The 19,094-nt window shown below is 34.3% G+C and overlaps 1 protein-coding gene and 1 long non-coding RNA gene across 13 annotated transcripts in view; both read right to left on the minus strand.

Moving 5' to 3' along the window:
• The window catches only part of LOC149132186 (uncharacterized), a 158,352-nt gene that overhangs the window by 42,205 nt on the left and 97,053 nt on the right, over positions 1-19,094 (minus strand). The window lies entirely within an intron of this gene.
• Positions 1-19,094, minus strand: part of LOC106883550 (protein diaphanous homolog 2) — a 124,605-nt gene that overhangs the window by 8,458 nt on the left and 97,053 nt on the right. For 6 of the 12 annotated variants that reach the window (XM_089365008.1, XM_089365007.1, XM_089365006.1 and 3 more), the window contains 7 exons: positions 15,243-15,395; positions 13,653-13,782; positions 12,628-12,752; positions 10,394-10,558; positions 8,750-8,885; positions 7,953-8,066; positions 6,884-6,960 (listed from right to left, as the gene is read on the minus strand). In XM_089365008.1, the coding sequence (XP_089221134.1) occupies positions 6,884-6,960; positions 7,953-8,066; positions 8,750-8,885; positions 10,394-10,558; positions 12,628-12,752; positions 13,653-13,782; positions 15,243-15,395 (900 nt within the window). The remainder of the gene's footprint in view (positions 1-6,883; positions 6,961-7,952; positions 8,067-8,749; positions 8,886-10,393; positions 10,559-12,627; positions 12,753-13,652; positions 13,783-15,242; positions 15,396-19,094) is intronic. The other 6 variants (XM_089365013.1, XM_089365014.1, XM_089365012.1 and 3 more) reach the window with 1 other exon arrangement.

Consider the following 19,094-nt stretch of genomic DNA (forward strand, 5'->3'; position numbering starts at 1 on the left):
TCTCAGGATTCATTTGTATATTCACTAATATAATTTATTGCTATTTAAAGACATATCCTGAAAAATTACATTTTTAAAAATCCCAACGTAGCAAAAATTGTAATTTTAGCTAATTTATTTTCTTTTATTTCTCTCTCTCTCTCTCTCTCACATATTTTTGGATTTTTAACTATATTTTCTTGTGATCTTCAAGCTTCTAACATCTTTCATATATTCTTCAACACATTTCTGATTCCTTCTTTATGAAGGGCCCTGCCTGCTAAACATGTTAGTTTCTATTTCATCTCATGACAATAAATACATCAACTTAGTGTAGAGAGATTTACAGGTTTTATTTACAAATCACAATATTCACTATATGATACTGCAACAAAATATTATAAAAACAAAGTTTTTTTTAAGATTAAATAAAACATTCTTAGACAAAATAAACACTAAATAAACAAATAAAAGCAGGCCAAATTAATTATATTAGTAACATACCAGAAGCAAACAAATAGATTAAAAAACAGAAAGAATATGCAAGAAAAGCAAATTATTAATCATGCCAATAAAATAAATGAATTTAAAGTGTTAATGTTTTTGGAAATTAAATAGCAAAACTATTTAAATGTGCATGAAATATTAAGTTTTTGAATTTATAACAATACAATGGCAAAGTGAATGAAAAACAGTTTAGTAGATAGCTCAAATTATAATAACTTCACAAAATGCTCAATATAATATGGGTTAGAAATCATTAAAAAACTTAGTATGCAGTTCTCATGGCAATAACTGATGACAGAAAAACTGAAAACTTTTAAGACAATAATCAAAGACACAACTGTATAAACAGAGCACAAACAGAACATGCTGGAACAATGAAAGTTAGATCAGTCATAGAAATGATGTAAGGAACATAGTTAAATACAGGATTAAAAGCATGCCCAAAATAATTTCATATTATTAACCATACAATGTTCTAGATAATTTAAAGTATTTTAGTTTAGTACCAGAAGAAAATTAGGTGTTTAAAACCTATGAATTGCTTCACATCTTGGAATAAGTAAAAAGTTACTTCTAAAACACTAGTTAATTGATAACCCTGTTTCAGTAAGTGAATCAAGTGGCTTACAAATAATATAATCAAATCAATGTCATCTATAGGCATAGGAGTGGCTGTGTGGTAAGTAGCTTGCTTACCAACCACATGTTTCCGGGTTCAAGTGTCTTCTACTATAGCCTCGGGCCGACCAAAGTCTTGTGAGTGGATTCGGTAGACGGAAACTGAAAGAAGCCCGTTGTATATATGTATGTGTGTATATATGTTTGTCCCCCCCAATATTGCTTGACAACCGATGCTGGTGTGTTTACGTCCCCGTAACTTAGCGGTTCGGCAAAGGAGACCGATAGAATAAGTACTAGGCTTACAAAGAATAAGTACTGGGGTTGATTTGCTCAACTAAAGGTGGTGCTCCAACATGGCCGCAGTCAAATGACTGAAACAAGTAAAAGAGTAAAGAGTATCCAACAAATAAAACACAACTCTAAGTACTGAATTGATGGAGACTTTTCATTGCCATTTAAATGCTCAAATATCTATGCATTCATAGATCAGACAAAATTCATTGAGGAGAACTTCTACCACAGCATACACTTCTGGTGGCCAACACTCACCTGTTTTCCAAGGTAGATAATTTCCCCTAGTCCTTTGAACATAAACAGCACAAGTGCCAAACATATTTTCACAGAACATTGCAAATGTTACAACTTGTCTGATAAGAATATTTATTTACAATGACTGTGTAAGAACGACCGTGCGAACTCAAAAAGGAGAAATGGTGACGAATGGAAAAACAGAGGACTCCTTTTATTTATACGCGTCACACGGTTGAACACAAAATAATATATCAATGATGATATACAAATATGTTATACTACGATAACATATGTGAATTCTTAAATACCAGTAATGAAGAGACGATAGAAGGCAACCGTATAAGATGAATAACAGAGGTATTTATTATAGCGTTAAAGATGTATGTGTATGTGAGAGTGTGAATGCGACATATAAGAACATAATAAAAGACAGGCCGTCATACAAAGAAAAGTGTGTATGTGAGTGATACATGTATGGGTATGTGAGATATTACAGCAGATAGAAAGAGTCAGTAACACGTGAGCATTTATACCAGTTCTTGAGTACACAATAGGATGAGTCTGTATGTGAAAGGAGTTGAGGCTGTGTGTGGCAGAGCTGATCACTAGTTGTGATGTGGTGGCTTCCATGCCGGGCCGTGATTCTTGTTATACAGATGTTTGTCATTCGTCGCTGGCTGAAATCTCTTGTCTGTTTATTTATCGTGGTGAAGCTGAGTCACCTAACAGAATCGAAGAGAGAGATGTGCCGCGGTGGTTTGGATTGGTGTACATAGAAAGTCGTGTTAACACTGGTGGAGATTGATGCTGGTTAGTAGTAATCGTAGAATCGTGTTGGTCATGACGATGATGCTGGTCAGTAGTTGTAGTCTCGTGCTGCTGATGTGGCGACGGCGGTGGTAATCGTTGGCTGGACGAAGCTGTTGAAGTGGTCGCTGGCTGATTGTTGCTGCTGCTGTCGTGTGGTACACGGAACAGATCTCAAAGAGAACTGAACCGAGACAAATTTGCTGGGTATGAGTTGCTCTATTTAAAGCATTCAGGGGGCTCCAAGACGGTAGTAGAAAAACACTATCACATGACCTTATTAAGGGCTGTGATTCGTCAGTTTGCATTCTGGCGGGAACGGTTCGAAGAAGTTGCCGCTTCGAATATTAATCAGTCACGTGATGACAAGGAGATGGGTTCTCCGCTACGCCCGCGCTTGTTTATATTTAAATGAGAAGATTGTATGTAATGGCGATAGTAGTTTTGTATCTAATGGCGATAGGTAGTTTCACTACAACTGTATAATGGGAAGAGAAAGAGACATGAACACACACACTCATGCACACGTACAAACAAATTGTATATATAATACATATAAGTATATTACATAAACATATATATGGTAACACATCCATCTATATTTGAATGGTTTACTTTCAGGAGAAGTACTAAGTTAAAGTAAACCACTGTACTTAGCACTTGTTGACCTGGAGAAAATCATTAACAGAAACCTTCACTCTGTGATCTGGTTGTCTCTAACGAAACTAGGGATAGATGAATGGCTCATGAAAGCCACACAAGTCATGAATGGAGTACTGCCTGTAAAGTGAGAGTTAGCCATGAGCAGAGCAATGAATTTAGAATACAAACAAGAGTTTACCAGGGCTTGGTTCTCAGTCCCTTCTTATTCATGATTGTCCTCTAGGATATTATATAAAAATTTAAGAACTGCTGCTCCTGGGAACTGCTATATACTGACAACCTCATTCTCATAGTCAAATCTGTAGTAGAATTACAGGTTGGAAGCAAAATCGGGAATCAAAGGGTCTCAAACTTAAGTTTGCAAAGACCAGAGTTCTAGTAAGTAGGAAAACAAACGGGACTATTTCCATCAAGTGAATGCCCCTGCTTGATACTCAGGAGAGCTGTAGTCAAGAATTCTATATTGTGTATCCAGTGCAAGTTATGGGTACACAAGAGGAGTAATGGAATCACATGAAGGTTAATGGAGAAAGTAGCATTTGTTTGCAGATGTGCAGGAGCAATAAACACTAAAGACATTTGAGAAATGTACTTTCTTGAATGTCCTGGAGGCTCCCTAAAGGTAATAGATGGTTTCTGTTACCTAGATGACCTAATTAGTAGTGGATGAGGATGTTTTGAAAGTATAGTTGATAGAATAAGAATAGGATAAAGCTCAGTGTTATTACTTTTGTTGGTGTTGAAAGGTCTCTCTCCCTCTCTCTCTCTGAGTGAAAGGCTAATTGTATGATACTTATGTGCATGCAGCAATGCTACATGGTAGTGAGACATGGGCCCTGAATACAGAGGATGTGAAGCTAGTATGCCCCACTGAAAATGCAATGTCAGTATGCATATAAAACAAGTGCTAATATATTGAGAAAAAAATTATGCATAAGAAGAATCAGAGGTAGTATCTAAGAAACACAACTGCATTGGTTTGGTTATGTGATGCTTTGGATGAGGACAGCTTCATAAAGATGCAGTTGGTTTCTTAAAGTGCATGGAACTTGTGAAAGAAGACCCAGGAAGATGAAGTTGTAAAAGCTGATCTCATGATATTGAACTTCATGGTGGAGATGAGAAGGACTGAAATAATTGGTGATTTACTGTGCTTGAGGGAACCTGTCCATGATGACAAAAGTGAGGTCCTTGAAGCATTTTGTTATGCTTGTATGTATTAGGCCCTACACCTGCACCCATCTTGCCCAGTCAAGCATTCCCTACATCTCATCTCTCTAACATTCATCCCTCCATTACTCTTCTATCTGGTACTACTCACCTGCTGTAATCACTTGAGAGTAGAATTGGTACATATTTCATACCTGACCATTCTTTGCACTACCATGTACCTCCTCTTTCTAGAACAACTTTCAATTAACAACTGTCTTTCATTTTCATTATCATCTCTTTCTACACTATTCTCACCATTTGACCCATGCAAGCATTGAAAAGTGGACATGAAGATATACGTATATTTGGGTCTCTTGTCTAATACATCATTGTTATGCCTTCACCTACTGCCATCTCACCTCTCTGATATCATCTCATCTCTCATTTATTTATTTCCAATACTCAGCCCTTTCAGACATTCCCCATGACTTGCACTCCCTCCATTCGTCCTCTTTCCTATTCACTGCACTATGTTACACATGTAAGTGGAAATGGCACTGGAGCTTGTCTTTGCTCACTCTGCTTCCAACTGCCTTTTCTTCTAATCACTGTACTGAGCTGCCAGTACAGAGAGTGACTCGTGTATATTCAACGACCATGCTATACATCTCTTCCTCTCTCACAAAAATGCATATGTATGACTCATAGCATTAGATCTGTTCATATTCACTGTACCTTAACATCACTCTTCTGGGCTATCAACCAGGTCATTCATCACTTAATCTTTCTTTCTCATCAAGAAACACGTAGATACCATTACAGCCTCTCTTCCAACACTGTCCCTCTTCTATCACTCTCTCCTCTTTCGTTCTAGGACTCCAATCACTGTTTCCTCCAATAATTCCCTCGATCTCTCTCTTATTCAAGCTGCTTTGAATGATTGGAGGCAATGCATGACAATCTCTCTTATGTTCGCACCACAATATAATACACCCAGTACATTGAGTAAAGTGACTCATGACAGGAAGGCAATCCAGTCATAGAAGCCATATCCAAAATTTAAGCATATGAGTGATATGGTCCACTAACCAATCTAAGAGTGTAGGAACTCTAAATAAGAATTCACTCTGACTGTGACAATCCACCCAACTCAATCCAGTATGGAAAACATAAGTAATATGTTGATGACAAATATTGATTTCATTCACTTACATTTAAGAGTACTCAAACACAAACAAACACACAGATATACATAAATGTATGCACAATGTATTGTTTTTCAGGTAGAGTACTCAAAAACATGGACACAGAAAATATAGGAGCAAACATTAATGTATATACAACTTGTTATTCAGATATAAACATAGTGACTACCTCAATCTCCATTACAGACACAGCCAGTTCAAATCCACTCTCCTTTTGTACCAAAATGAAAAAGCTGTACATCAAGCTTCACAGTCTCTCAAACTGTCTACAAATTAAACAATTAGTCACATACTGTGACTTATGTGTTATAAATTGACCTATAATATTCAAACAATTATATTTTTCTCAGTTAATCTATAAAGGTAAAGTACTGTCTTATTCATTCTAAGAAATGCTTACACATATACTTCATTACATATATAAAAATTATGAAGCAATGGAAGATATAATAAACTAAAAACAAAATTGTAGTGAGAGTTTGTTAATAACTGGTTCAAACATTCATGCAAATTGATGCGAGTTAGTACTGCAAATTTAACAAAATGACAATTGAAGTTCTCATTTACACTCTTATCAATTTTTATACTAGAAATACAGCATATACCAAGTGTTATAGGTCTGTCATTGCATCTGTGAAATCTAATACTCTCAATTGAAACCTAAGTACATTTTCCTGTTTTATTTAATCTCTTTACAAGTACCTCTGTACACTTCCTTCTCTTATTTTAGATGAGTATATATAAAAAAATGTGAGCTAGTTACCATCCACTAATCTTTTTCTACTTCAATTTACATTTAGTTTGACTAGTTCCAAGCAAGTATTATTGTAATCAGCCAATTAAAATGATATTGAAATTCACCTTAAATTCTTTATCTCTTCAAATGAATTTGATTTAGATTTGCATCTTCTATTGAGTATCACTCACTCATTCTCTCTCTCTCTCATACACTCCACCCCTTTCTCTTTCTCTCCTATATATAATCTCTTCTTTAGTTGTTTTGACTTGCATTCACAAGGAATTTACACTGTGAGAAAGACATTCTCTAAAAAAAATCTATATAACATGATGAAGGTTTGTAACCTAGAAAACCTCACAAGTGCTGTTCTTCCCCAACACAGTGATTGGAGATAAGACCATCAAGCTCAATCTATAACATAATACAAAACAAAAAAACTCCTAAGAAAAATGAATATGAAAGATTAAAATATGGGACATTAACAAAAAATAATGTAAAACAAGCAAAAGAATAAGAACAAGGAAAATAAATTATATGACTGTGCAACAACAATATATATATATATATATATGACTGTGCAACAACAATATATATATATATATATATATATATATATATATATATATATGACTGCAACAACAATGCCATTTCATGCATAGAAATTGGTCTTATTTTTCACCTCAGTATCAGTTATCTTAGTAACCATAGCTGAACAACGACCCTGACGCCTGGATCTTGAAAGTAAAGATGGTCTGTCTATGAGGGGGGAAAATTGCAAATAGATAAAAAATATATAGTCAAATGAATAAATAAAAAAGTGTCATAAAAGGAAGCAAAAATTTGAAAATATAAAATAACATCTCACCAAGGATTTTAGAAAAAAAGACATTCATAAATCAATTATTTTTTTTATAAATTTAAGGAATGTATGAAGTTTCAACCAGGATGAAGTTTAAAATGACCAATACACTTAGCAGCTCATAAAAGATAGTTCTATATCAATGCATCAACATCTTATTCAGTACTTAGGATAATCCAAAAAGCTATTAAAAGTATATATTACAGATATACTTATCTAAAGAGATAAACTGTTTAAATGTCATACACACCAGTTACCATTACGTTTTTTAAGGTGCACCATCATTATGCAGTTAATATGCTGTGTGACTGAGCATTAGGTTACGAGTTCAAATCTGACTGCATAGACATTGTTATAAGTCTTCGATCAACTCACATAACTATGCTTGACTCAGTCTAATAAGTTTCTGGCATAAATAAAGATTAACAATAGGAAGGACACCTATCCAAAGAAACAATTGTTCAACATGTAACATTATGTCACTCATAAGATCTTCAGACAAAATGAACCTAAAACAATGGTTAAAAAAGGCAATTATGTACAAGTTACAGTTTAATATTGTCTCTTTCTCTCTTAACAAAATAGACATTATGTTAAGCTAGTGTCCAGAGGGAAAAAAATCTATTTTTCTATTCCAAGTGCAATGAAACCATTTTCCAATCTAGAATCTCTGAGACGAATAGAGTATTATAATTTACTAAGGGCTTAAACAAAATTTTTTGAGGTCTTACACATCATGTAGAATTTTGAGTGAATGGATATTCATTACTATTATTTTTTTTTATGAGTACACATAATTCCTTAATATTACTCTCTCTGTTTTACAATCACAAAAAAAAAAAAAAAATCTAAAATATAACCATAGGTACAAGAAATGGAAACAAATTACCTCCTGGCCGTGGAACTCGCCGTTTTCCTTCTCGCTTTTCTCGGTTCATATTAAAAGCTGAACCACTTGTTAGTGCCTCCAAGAGATTATCAACAACTCCATGATTTGGTTCATCTGAAGGAAATATATAGACATTTTGCAACAATTTGTTCAGAATATTTTATAAGGAATTTGAGATGTTTAAATTGATTACTTCCATCCTGACTTATAGTGTCTTGTGGTTATAGAACTTATAAAAAATTTTAGAAGTATAAGTAATTAAACTTAAGAGTTGTTGCCTTGAAGACAATTTCAAAACACTTCTAAGATTCTGAGTCTATCAGTACTTTCTAATCTACAAGAATGATGTGAATACCAACAAAATTTGCATGATTAATCTGGACCTACCTTACCCAGAGCATGGCTCTAGGTAAAAATCATGCTCTAGACTAGACAGGTACAAATTTGTTTGTTTTAGCTTGTTTGACGGACATATTCTGCTCAATTTACAGTTGAGAAGTTGGCATAGGATGGGCAGTGAATCCAAATTCAAAATTCACTGCTCCATTTGGCATAAATATTCTCCCTTATAAATCAATACAAAAAAATTGTTTTAAATTGATAGAACTATGGCATTATAAAGGGCATGAAATATAAATCATTTTGTATTTAAAAGTCACTTGATTTAAAATGCGTAAAGAATCATATTACCCTTATGGTATTGATGATAATAATCTATTCTGGTAGTATGATTAAAAACAGTGTTTACATAATTTAAACCTGACTGAGAACAGTAAAAATAAATTTACAAAACAAACCTGCATTAACATCCATAAATTGCTTTTGCCGTTGTAACTTTTCTTTTCGTTCTCGTTCTCGGGCTTCTTTAGCTTCTTTTGCTCGTGCTATGTTTGCAAGTGTTTCTTTTTGTTGCTTGTTTTCCTTCAAAGCGTGCTATAAGTTAGGAAATTTAAAATGGGTGGATGGAAAACAAAAAGAACAATGAAAGATTAAACATAGTATGTCAAAAACTGAAAATGATGACATTTAACACAACCAAAACATATACCTACTTTCTGTCTCCTTTGCATATAAAATTACAGTTGTCAATGATCAGACAGAAAACATTACATAATTTAAATATTAATTTCATTCTAAAATAGAAATATCAACTATAAGGAACTTTTTGTAAAAAGGAGCAAAAATAATAATATAAATCTATTATATGTAAATGGTTTCAACTGCCAAACATTTTCTTATGAAAGTATTCCTAATTAACAGGTGTTCAGCCTTACTGACTTAAGGAACTGGGAAAAAATTTTAAACAAGCAGAACTTATCTAGATCTTGGAAAGTTTTCTGAAATAGTCCGGCATTCTATCCAAGGATAAGATTTTTCTCTCATCTGTTTCACATTATGAAATAAGCTGGGTAACCACTATACAAAGCCACCAAAAGATTAAAAGCATTGTTCGTGCACATATGTTCTGCAACTGGCACACAAAAGAAATTTATGCATGCAGAAAACATAGTTGCCAAAAGTAATGTAGTAATTAACAATTCAGTGGACACATACTTTTGCACACACTGTTTACTAAAAGTTTGAGGGAACATGTATTACTACTTATACTGTCATACACCTACAATGAAGAGGTACTCTCAAACAAAATGTTACACTTCAATATTCTACCACGTTCAAAAGAAAGTTATCTATCTATTCTATCTTTTCCTTTTCTATACAAAACTCTTCAGGACTTCTATTTTACCATACCCTTTGTTTCTATCTGTCCATGTTCATGCCGCTTGATTGCAAATGTAACAGATCCATCAATTAATTAACTACTATGAAGAAAAGTTTTTTTCCTTACACAAAATTTTGCCGCAATGTACTTCAAACTTTATATGCGCCAAATCAATGTTATACTTCTCAACACAATGATCTGAACGTGTCTTGATAAGGTGTCATCATTTCTTAAACATGATAAGAAATGGCACACACCAAGAGAGTACTTCACAAAATGGGGATGATCAAAATTTCTTTTTAACAAGTTTTCATATTGTAATAGAAAAATAGCATTGATTTTGTCTATGCATTATTGCTAAGAATGTGGTTCAAGTGCCCCTCACCACACACACCATTATACAAACACCCATACACTGTTCAACTCAATACTTAATCCAATTTTCTTAATATTTGTTTTAATAAGTTGTTTACTGTCATTGCAAAGAAGTGAACATATTAAATGGACTAGTTTCTCCAGTATATAATAAAATTTATAACGTTTTTAGTGGCGGTATAGGTAAGAATTGTGAGGGTATTTAGCTGAATTAGAAATGACTACAACCAGTAATCTAAGCCAACCTACAAACTTTTTTAAATAAATGTTATGATTGATCATAAAAATGCAATTCTTTTAAAATATTTTCAAAAGCAGTTTTAAAAAATGAAAAAATATAACATACATCAAAACTACTTTGAAATTCCTTTATGTCATGAAAAAATTCTTCAGATGAATATTTTTTCCTATCAAAAGTAAAATAATTTGCAAGTTCTGTGTATTTCATATCCATCTGTTTATACATAGTGTTCAATACATCATACTGAGTTTTGGCATCATCCAGGAACGGGTAAAAACTTTGTTAAGAAATAATATATTTAGTACACAAATAAAAATAATTGCTCTATCATACATAAAAAAGTAAATATTTTTAAACACTGGCAAGTTTATTACAAACAGAATTAATAAGTAGAAAAAATGCCAGGAGAGTGACACCCAATACCCAACAGAGCTTAACTCTTAACATCTTGTTGAAAATATTGGGATGGAGTACAGGCAGTCTTTGGTCATATTCTCTTCTATTGGTGGTTTTACTCGAAGGAGATATTTGCGAAGTGTCGTATTACTCTTGAATACTGTCCTGATGTCATATGGGCCGCATATCTTTTGTATCTTTGCGGAGAGGCCTTTCAAATAGGTTAGGCAGACTGTGAACAGTTTATTGATTTCATCCTCTCTTTTCTTCTTAATTGGAGTGGAGAGTATGCTTTTGGGGGTAGTTGTTGCTTAATAGATTGCTACTGAGCTTGATCATTTCTTTGTGGTGTGTATCATGATCACTACTTATATTCTTTGATCGATGTTTTAGGCACTGCCCCTCACCACACACACCATTATACAAACACCCATACACTGTTCAACTTAATACTCATACCCACACCATTATGCACACACCCACATACTCACATGCATTCACACACCTTCCTACTCCACAGGTACTAGCACCCAAGTATCCTCATCACATCACACACCATTATGTGCATACCCACACATGCTCGCCAGTACTCTCTTCACACACACCACTACATAAACACCCCTGCACACTGTTCAACTCAGTATCCACACCACACACCATTGTGCACATTCATATGCATTCACACACTAGCACCCAATACCTCCCAACCCCTAACTCATCACCCATATCCCACTTCATGCTTCTATGCATTCCCCCACAACACAATATTCACTCTTAAAAACACACACAATGCACATAACATGCCTGAACACATAATATAGACATGCACACAACGCACATACAAGTTTTTCACATAAACACACACAATACATACTATAGGGTCACCCACACACCACGTGAACAAGCACACATTAACTGCTACACAAATGTTTGCACATGTGCACATACATGATAGCCTCACACACATACACAAAAAGCACATCACTCAACACAATATATGCACTAGGTTACTTATACACATACACAGGCCCACACAGTTTTAAGTTCACCCACATATACATTCACATGCGCTCGCTCCCATTCACAAACAGCATTCTTACATACACAAACATGGGCCACCATTATTATCTCCTGTTCACTCAGCTTCTTTCTTTCAGTCATTTCATCAGGTTGAACTGTTAATTCCTACACATTTTCTCTCTCTCCATTTTTTCCTCTTACTGATGAAGAGCATAGGCTCGAAACATCAAAGACTTTTCCATTCTTCCCAAGCATTAAACTAATAAACCTGCTTGTTGTTTCTTCACCTGTCTTTGTCTTTTGTTTCCTATAAATTTGAACTATATTTACATACACATATATACACACACATTCAAACACAAATCCAAAATACATATATACACATACAAATACAAACAGACATACATATATACATATATATATAGCTGATCCAGGAGACAAAGAGAAGCAAAGGTGACTTGACAGTGGTCTGGCTAGATCTGGTAAATGCATATGGATCAATTCCTCATGCCCTCATATATGCAGCCCTTGATGACTACTATATTCCTCTGCACATTAAGGAAATGGTCACCAGCTGCTTTGGAGGCAACTTACCATACACAAGTTAATTAATAACATCCTCCACCTACAATTTCATGAAATATAAACACCACACCAAAGATACAGCATACAACCAATGAAATAACTAAAATACCAGATCACCTGCACACATCAATTGATGTATAAATCTTACTGATTTTGCCTGATGATTGCATTGGCATGAAACTTCATGAAACAAACTCTCAGCTAATGTTTTATTAAAAAAAAACTATCTTCTATGACATGCCTTGAGCACTCCATTTTCATTCGTCTAACATTGATAACATAAATATATATATAATATATATAATTCACTACATAAACATTTACTTTCCAAAGGATATTTCAAGTTTTTCTACAAATTTATCTCCTTGAAGCTTTGAATTAGCAGCATTTTTTAAATCTATTTCCAGTTGGTTCAAATTCTTTTTAAAGGCTTTCAAGTTCTTTTGTAATTGTTCATCAGAAGCTAAACAAAAAGAAACATCAATCACAGTAGTAAATGATTTGAAAAAATAGACAGAATTGAATGCATTTTTTGTAAACATAAATTCTATCTCATACATTTAAACTGTGTATTCAAATATCCTATTGTTTTTTAATATTAATTTACATTATTATAAAACAGAAGGGCTGTAGGTATATACAGAAGGGGAAATATAATGTAGTGGATTATATTTACCTTAAAAACATCAACAATAGCTAACAGAAAAACTAAAGAGAATCATACTCAGTTCGTTAAGAGCTAAAATCTTGTACTAGTGTTTCTTAAAATATTCCTATTTAACATTCATAGCACATTCCATATGTAACTACTGTATCAAATTCTAAAAGCATGCTTTAGTTTATATTTGTAAATACACAACTTGTATAAGTCATTATGTTTGACTAATAAAATATAAAATTAATGTACACCTAATAGCAAATGAAATGTGAATTATAATGCAATATCAATTATTAACCCATGCTAACATGGAAAGAGAACATAATATGATGATGATGACGATGATATGAGAGGGTGCTGAAAAGTTCCTGGCTTTGGGAAAAAGAAAATACAGGAGATCAGTTAATTATGATTTTATTTAACATATTCCCCTCTCAGATTCACATACTTATTACAGTGGTCCTTCAGTTTTTCTAAGCTCTGTAAAGGAACTCAGAAGGTTGAGCCTCCAACCAAGCCTCTCCCGAGACCCTTAAAGCCAGGAACTTTTCAGCATTCCATTATCTTGCACACATAATAAAATCAATAAATGTGCTAATTGCTGAATAATAACTATGTGAAAAGTAATATCAAGGAATGCTTCTTAATTTAAATTTCAAGCAACTTCATAGTTTTGTTAAAAGAAGTTTAATCACTCATATTTACATTTCGATGCCTTCTCTATATATGTGAGATCATCTCCAAACTTTTCTAATTCTGGATAATCATCTTGTATAATTTGTGCAATAAAATGTAACAATGTCATGGATCCATCTTGTGTTTTAGTATCTTTCAACTGTTGAAAAGGAAAAGATTAAGGTTAGAGAACTAATATAAAATATTAAAAGAATTCACTCGATTATTAATGTATATATATAACAGCTTTCCTTTTAAAAGATAAGTTAATATTTGCTTAATATCACCATGTCTCTGCTTTAAATGATTTATTAAATTTTTGTGATGATGATGATGTAGCTGAAATGTCTTTTGTTTTTGCATATCATATGTTCATGCAAATTTTGCATGGGCACACACAATAGGCAATAAATACAATGAAGGAAAGTATAGTACATTAATGTAATTTTTATCTTCATCACTAAAAGTTTCTCAGATTAAAAAAAAAATGTCAAAAGTGATCTGTTGTCATTTGACTTTCTCTTTCTCCTTTCACTCACAGAGATTTAGTTTTCAAGCCCTAAATTATATACAAAGTCTTCAAGCCTTAAAGTTTATACAAACTCTATTTGAAAAAAGGCTCTTTTACTCTCTTTCTAGAGAAAAATGGCTGTGATCAGATCTGGAGAGGGATAAGTTTTGACAAGCTCATATGCCCAAGACACACTGCTTGTTACACCATCAGGATTTGCAGATCAAACAAAGATTTTGATGGAATTTATTCTAAAAGAAGATTGCTTATTCTATGACAGAATAAAACAATGATACACTTCACTAATCAATGATTTTTTTTTCATTGAAATGAGTGAATTAACCAGGCATACCTGAAAAAATTTAAGCTGTAATGGTTGTAATAAGTATACTATGAGAATAATTGCCTGTAAAACTAAACTGATAGCACAATAGACAGAATTTCTAACAACAAAAAGAAATTTAAAGAATTTAGGCTTTGATAAGCAACAACTTTGGTATGTAAAAGAGAGATAAGATAGGCGGAAAACAGACTTATAAAATTATTATATGACCAATATAACATACTATCTTGAGGTTGTGCTCAAATGAGATATGATAGTAATATTAAAATGTGTTAGTGAATTAGAAATAATATCTAGAATAAATAGATGTAATTCAAAATTAAAAAGGAGAAATAAGTTATTCTAGTTGAGATGCTTTACATATAATACTTTAATATCTTTCATCTTTTATTTGTTCCAGTCATTAGACTGTGGTCATGCTGGAGCACCACTTGAAGAATTTTAGTTGAGACCCCTATACTTATTTTTATCTTAAGCCTGGTACTTATTCTATCAGCCTCTTTTGCTGAACTAAGTTACGGGGACATAAACACAAAGACACACACGACAGGCTTTTTTCAGTTTCTGTCTACCAAATCCACTTACATAGCTTTGGTCAGCCTGGGGCTCTAGTAGAAGACACTTGCCTAAGGTGTTACACAATGAGACTGAACCTGGAACCAGGTGGCTGGGAAGCAAACTTCTTACCACACAACCAATATGAATATCATATAAATTTTTGGATAAAAAAAAAGAAAAAAAAAGGATAAATCCAGTTTTTACATACCTTATTGAGGTAAGATATTTCAAAACCTATTGATTCAGCATTTCTAGACCCAGTATTCATATAGTTGCCAATACTTAATATCAATGTCATTATACTGGAAAACTTTGCACTGCTTCTAACTTGGTCAAATGCTTGTGTTATGGCTACAATACTCTGATGGAAGACATCAATACAAATAAGTTAATTACGAAAACAGTTATGAGAAATAAAATGGAGATATATGAACTTTGGATGCTACACATAAGTGACTTATGTAGGAGAAGAGTGATTCTGAATTTTAAAAAAATGACATAACTAAAAAGAAATATTTAGTTTCATTGCATTCAACCTTCCTAATGCCAATGGTATGATAAAATGCACCAAAACGATACTGTTATATGGCTGGTAGTAGAAAGGCATCCAACCATAAAAGTATACCAAATGAAAACATAAAAAACAGATACTTGTGGTTTCTTTAGTTGAAGGTCTGCAATAAATAGCAAGATGATATGGCATCCATCCAAACCATGCAAGCATGGAGAAATGAACATAGAATAATGAGGATGATATATATAGGTAGAAGTGTGTTTGATTTTTACAAATGGAATAAATAAAAGTACTATACAAAAGTACTATGAAGCAGAAAACTGATAACAGAGAGTAGCTACTGAAGTATTTGAGTAACTAAGCCTTAAGATTTCTTCTTTAAGAATAAAATATAATTGTTTGATTGTTTCAGATCTATTTTTCCATGGTAACATGGGTTAGATGGGATGTATTTGATGCAAAATTTTATAGCTGGATACCCTTCCTGTTGCTAATTTATATTGGCTTATCAACTGAAGTAACTTTTATTCTACAAGTCTTTGAGCAGCTAATCTCATTTGTCAGTAAGGAATATAAATGTCATATTACCATTAACACAAGCAAAGCTGTGAGAAGTCAATATTCCACACATTTGGTTTTGCAAATGAGAGAAAGTACTTAATACATGTTGTACTCTATGTGTACGTACGTGTACACACACACACACACATATTATATAATGAATATATGTTTTATACCTGGTAGCTCACTGGTAAAGCACATTCACTTTCACAGCGTTTGTTGTGTACTTGGTTAATGAGGCAGAAGATATGAGAACTTTTATTAATTACTACAATTGTTTTGACCCACCTAGCATTGATCCCTCATGAGTGGAATACTTAACAACTGGTTCAAGAGCATCCAATAGTGTAGATGTGTCTCTTCGTGTGATAAATAGAGATAACTCATTAAAATAACAGTTTCGCAATGTATCTTCTCAGTTCGTATAAAGAAAAGCAGCAAATTAAAGGATATAACTTCATTTATGTAGAACATAAATAATAAAAAATAACAGATGCAAACTAAGAAATGAACACACAATACAGTGAAAAATGAATTAAATATAACTTAATAGATATGAATATATAAATGCCCTCATGTAGGTTGTATGGCACATGTACACTCGCTCATACAGACATCCACAAAGACGTAAGCATACGCACATGTGTGGCTTGGCACACATATTCACATAGCAAATTAAATAGCTACTTGGCGTTTATAACAATGGGGAGGTTAGAGATAAATTTAATTCAGCTATATCTTCAGGTGAATTATGATTGTTAATTACATTGATAGTTACTCAAATTCATTCCCACTGCATTGAGTGAAAGTGCATTTATATGCATATCAGCATCTTGAGAGTCTTTCAGAAATTCTATTAATGATTTTGTAGCTCGCTGAAAGTGTAGCTGCTAGAATAAGAATAACCTGGGCAAAGTTCAGAGAGCTCTTACCTCTGCTGGCGACAAAGGGACTCTCACTCAGAGTAAAAGACAGACTGTATGACGCATGTGTACAAACAGCCATGCTACATGGCAGTGAAACATGGGCTGTGACTGCTGAGGACATGCGTAAGCTCGCAAGGAATGAAGCCAGTATGCTCTGTCGGATGTGCAATGTCAGTGTGCATACCCGACAGAGTGTAAGTATCTTGAGAGAAAAGCTGAACATAAGAAGCATCAGTTGTGGTGTGCAAGAGAGACGATTGCACTGGTATGGACATGTGGTGAGAATGGATGAGGATAGCTGCGTGAAAAAGTGCCACACCCTAACAGTTGAGGGAACCCATGGAAGAGGTAGGCACAGGAAGACCTGGGCTGAGGTGGTGAGGCAAGACCTTCGAACATTGGGCCTCACCGAGGCGATGACTACTGACAGAGACCTTTGGAAATGTGCTGTGCATGAGAAGACCCGGCAAGCCAAGTGAGACCTAAATCCAAGGCCTCTGCCAGGGGTGTAGCCAGCCCACTTACGCGTACCTTTTCTACATTGGACACTAAACTCTGCTTGCGAAGACCTGTTGAGGCAAGTGAAATCGAACTAAATTCGACGACTGGCACCTGTGCCAACGTCGTCTCCTTCATTGGACACGAAACTCAGCTTGCGAAGACTTATTGGGGCAAGTGAAAGCAAAATCGGGATAGCACCTGTGCCTAGCATCGCCTTTCTGGCACTTGTGCCCGTGACATGTGTAAGGATTTTCGAGCAAGATCGTTGCCAGTGCCCCTGGACTGGCTCTTGTGCGGGTGGCACATAAAATACACCATTTTGAGCGTGGCCGTTGCCAGTACCACCTGACTGGCCTTCGTGCGGGTGACACGTAAAAGCACCCACTACACTCTCAGAGTGGTTGACGTTAGGAAGGGCATCCAGCTGTAGAAACTCTGCCAAATCAGATTGGAGCCTGGTGTTGCCATCCGGTTTCACCAGTCCTCAGTCAAATCGTCCAATCCATGCTAGCATGGAAAGCAATGATGATGATGATGATGATGATTTTCTCATTGGTCCACAGAATAGACAAGGATTCCTCAGAGGAGAGTTCGCATCTCCTGAAAATGATATCATATGGTTTTGCGTACCTTACTATGGACCAAGTTATGTTATACTTAATCTTATTTTCAACCGTCCACCCTCAATAATACAGGGATTAGTTAAGAATATTTCAACAAGAATATCTAGATTATCTGCTAATACAAAATTTTGGAATCACATGCACCATATCATAATAGTGTTTTAGCTTGGGCTGGATATTGTGAGAAAATTCGATACATACAGGACACAGGCACATATATCTCTCCCAATTCCTCCAATAATAATACACATTGCACAATGTTATGGTAAGCAAACTGACTCAGATCAAGAATACAGACCAGGAAGAATTGGTCAAGGCAATAAACTACACAATAATTCTACTCCTCATAACACAATAAATTGTCCCAATTCTGTACAACACACCAAACAACAAATATAGGAATCACGATGTCCTCTGGTACAACCCAATTTCAGTTCACATGTTTCAACAAAGACCACTAGGGAATTCTTTTGCTGCCTCGGACAAATGTTTCCCAAAATCAAATAGATACTATGCTATTTTTAATAGACACACCATCAAGGTATCTTATGTTAACTCTATTAAGTTAGAGCAGCATATGCACAGCATTAATAATAGTAAAATGAAACAACGGTTCAATAACCCATCTAGTGGAACTATCAAACGTATACATCAAAATACCAAGAAAGAAGATGTAAACTGCAATGCAAAACACATGATACAGCCACATTGGAATTGTAACAGTAATAGTAATATACCTGTAATAGAACGACCATGCGAACCTAAGGAGAATGGCGACGTATGGAAACAAGGTCCTTTTAACGTGTTGCATGGTCGACACAAAACATGTAATATAACATAAGAAAGCTCGCAATGTGAGATACGAGCAAGTGCCAGCAAATAAAGAGTGAGAGGCAGAGACACAACCATTAGATATATATATATATATAGAGAGT

This window comes from Octopus bimaculoides, chromosome Z (assembly GCF_046866305.1).
Source record: "Octopus bimaculoides isolate indiv1 chromosome Z, ASM4686630v1, whole genome shotgun sequence".
NCBI classification, from domain to species: Eukaryota; Metazoa; Mollusca; class Cephalopoda; order Octopoda; family Octopodidae; genus Octopus; species Octopus bimaculoides.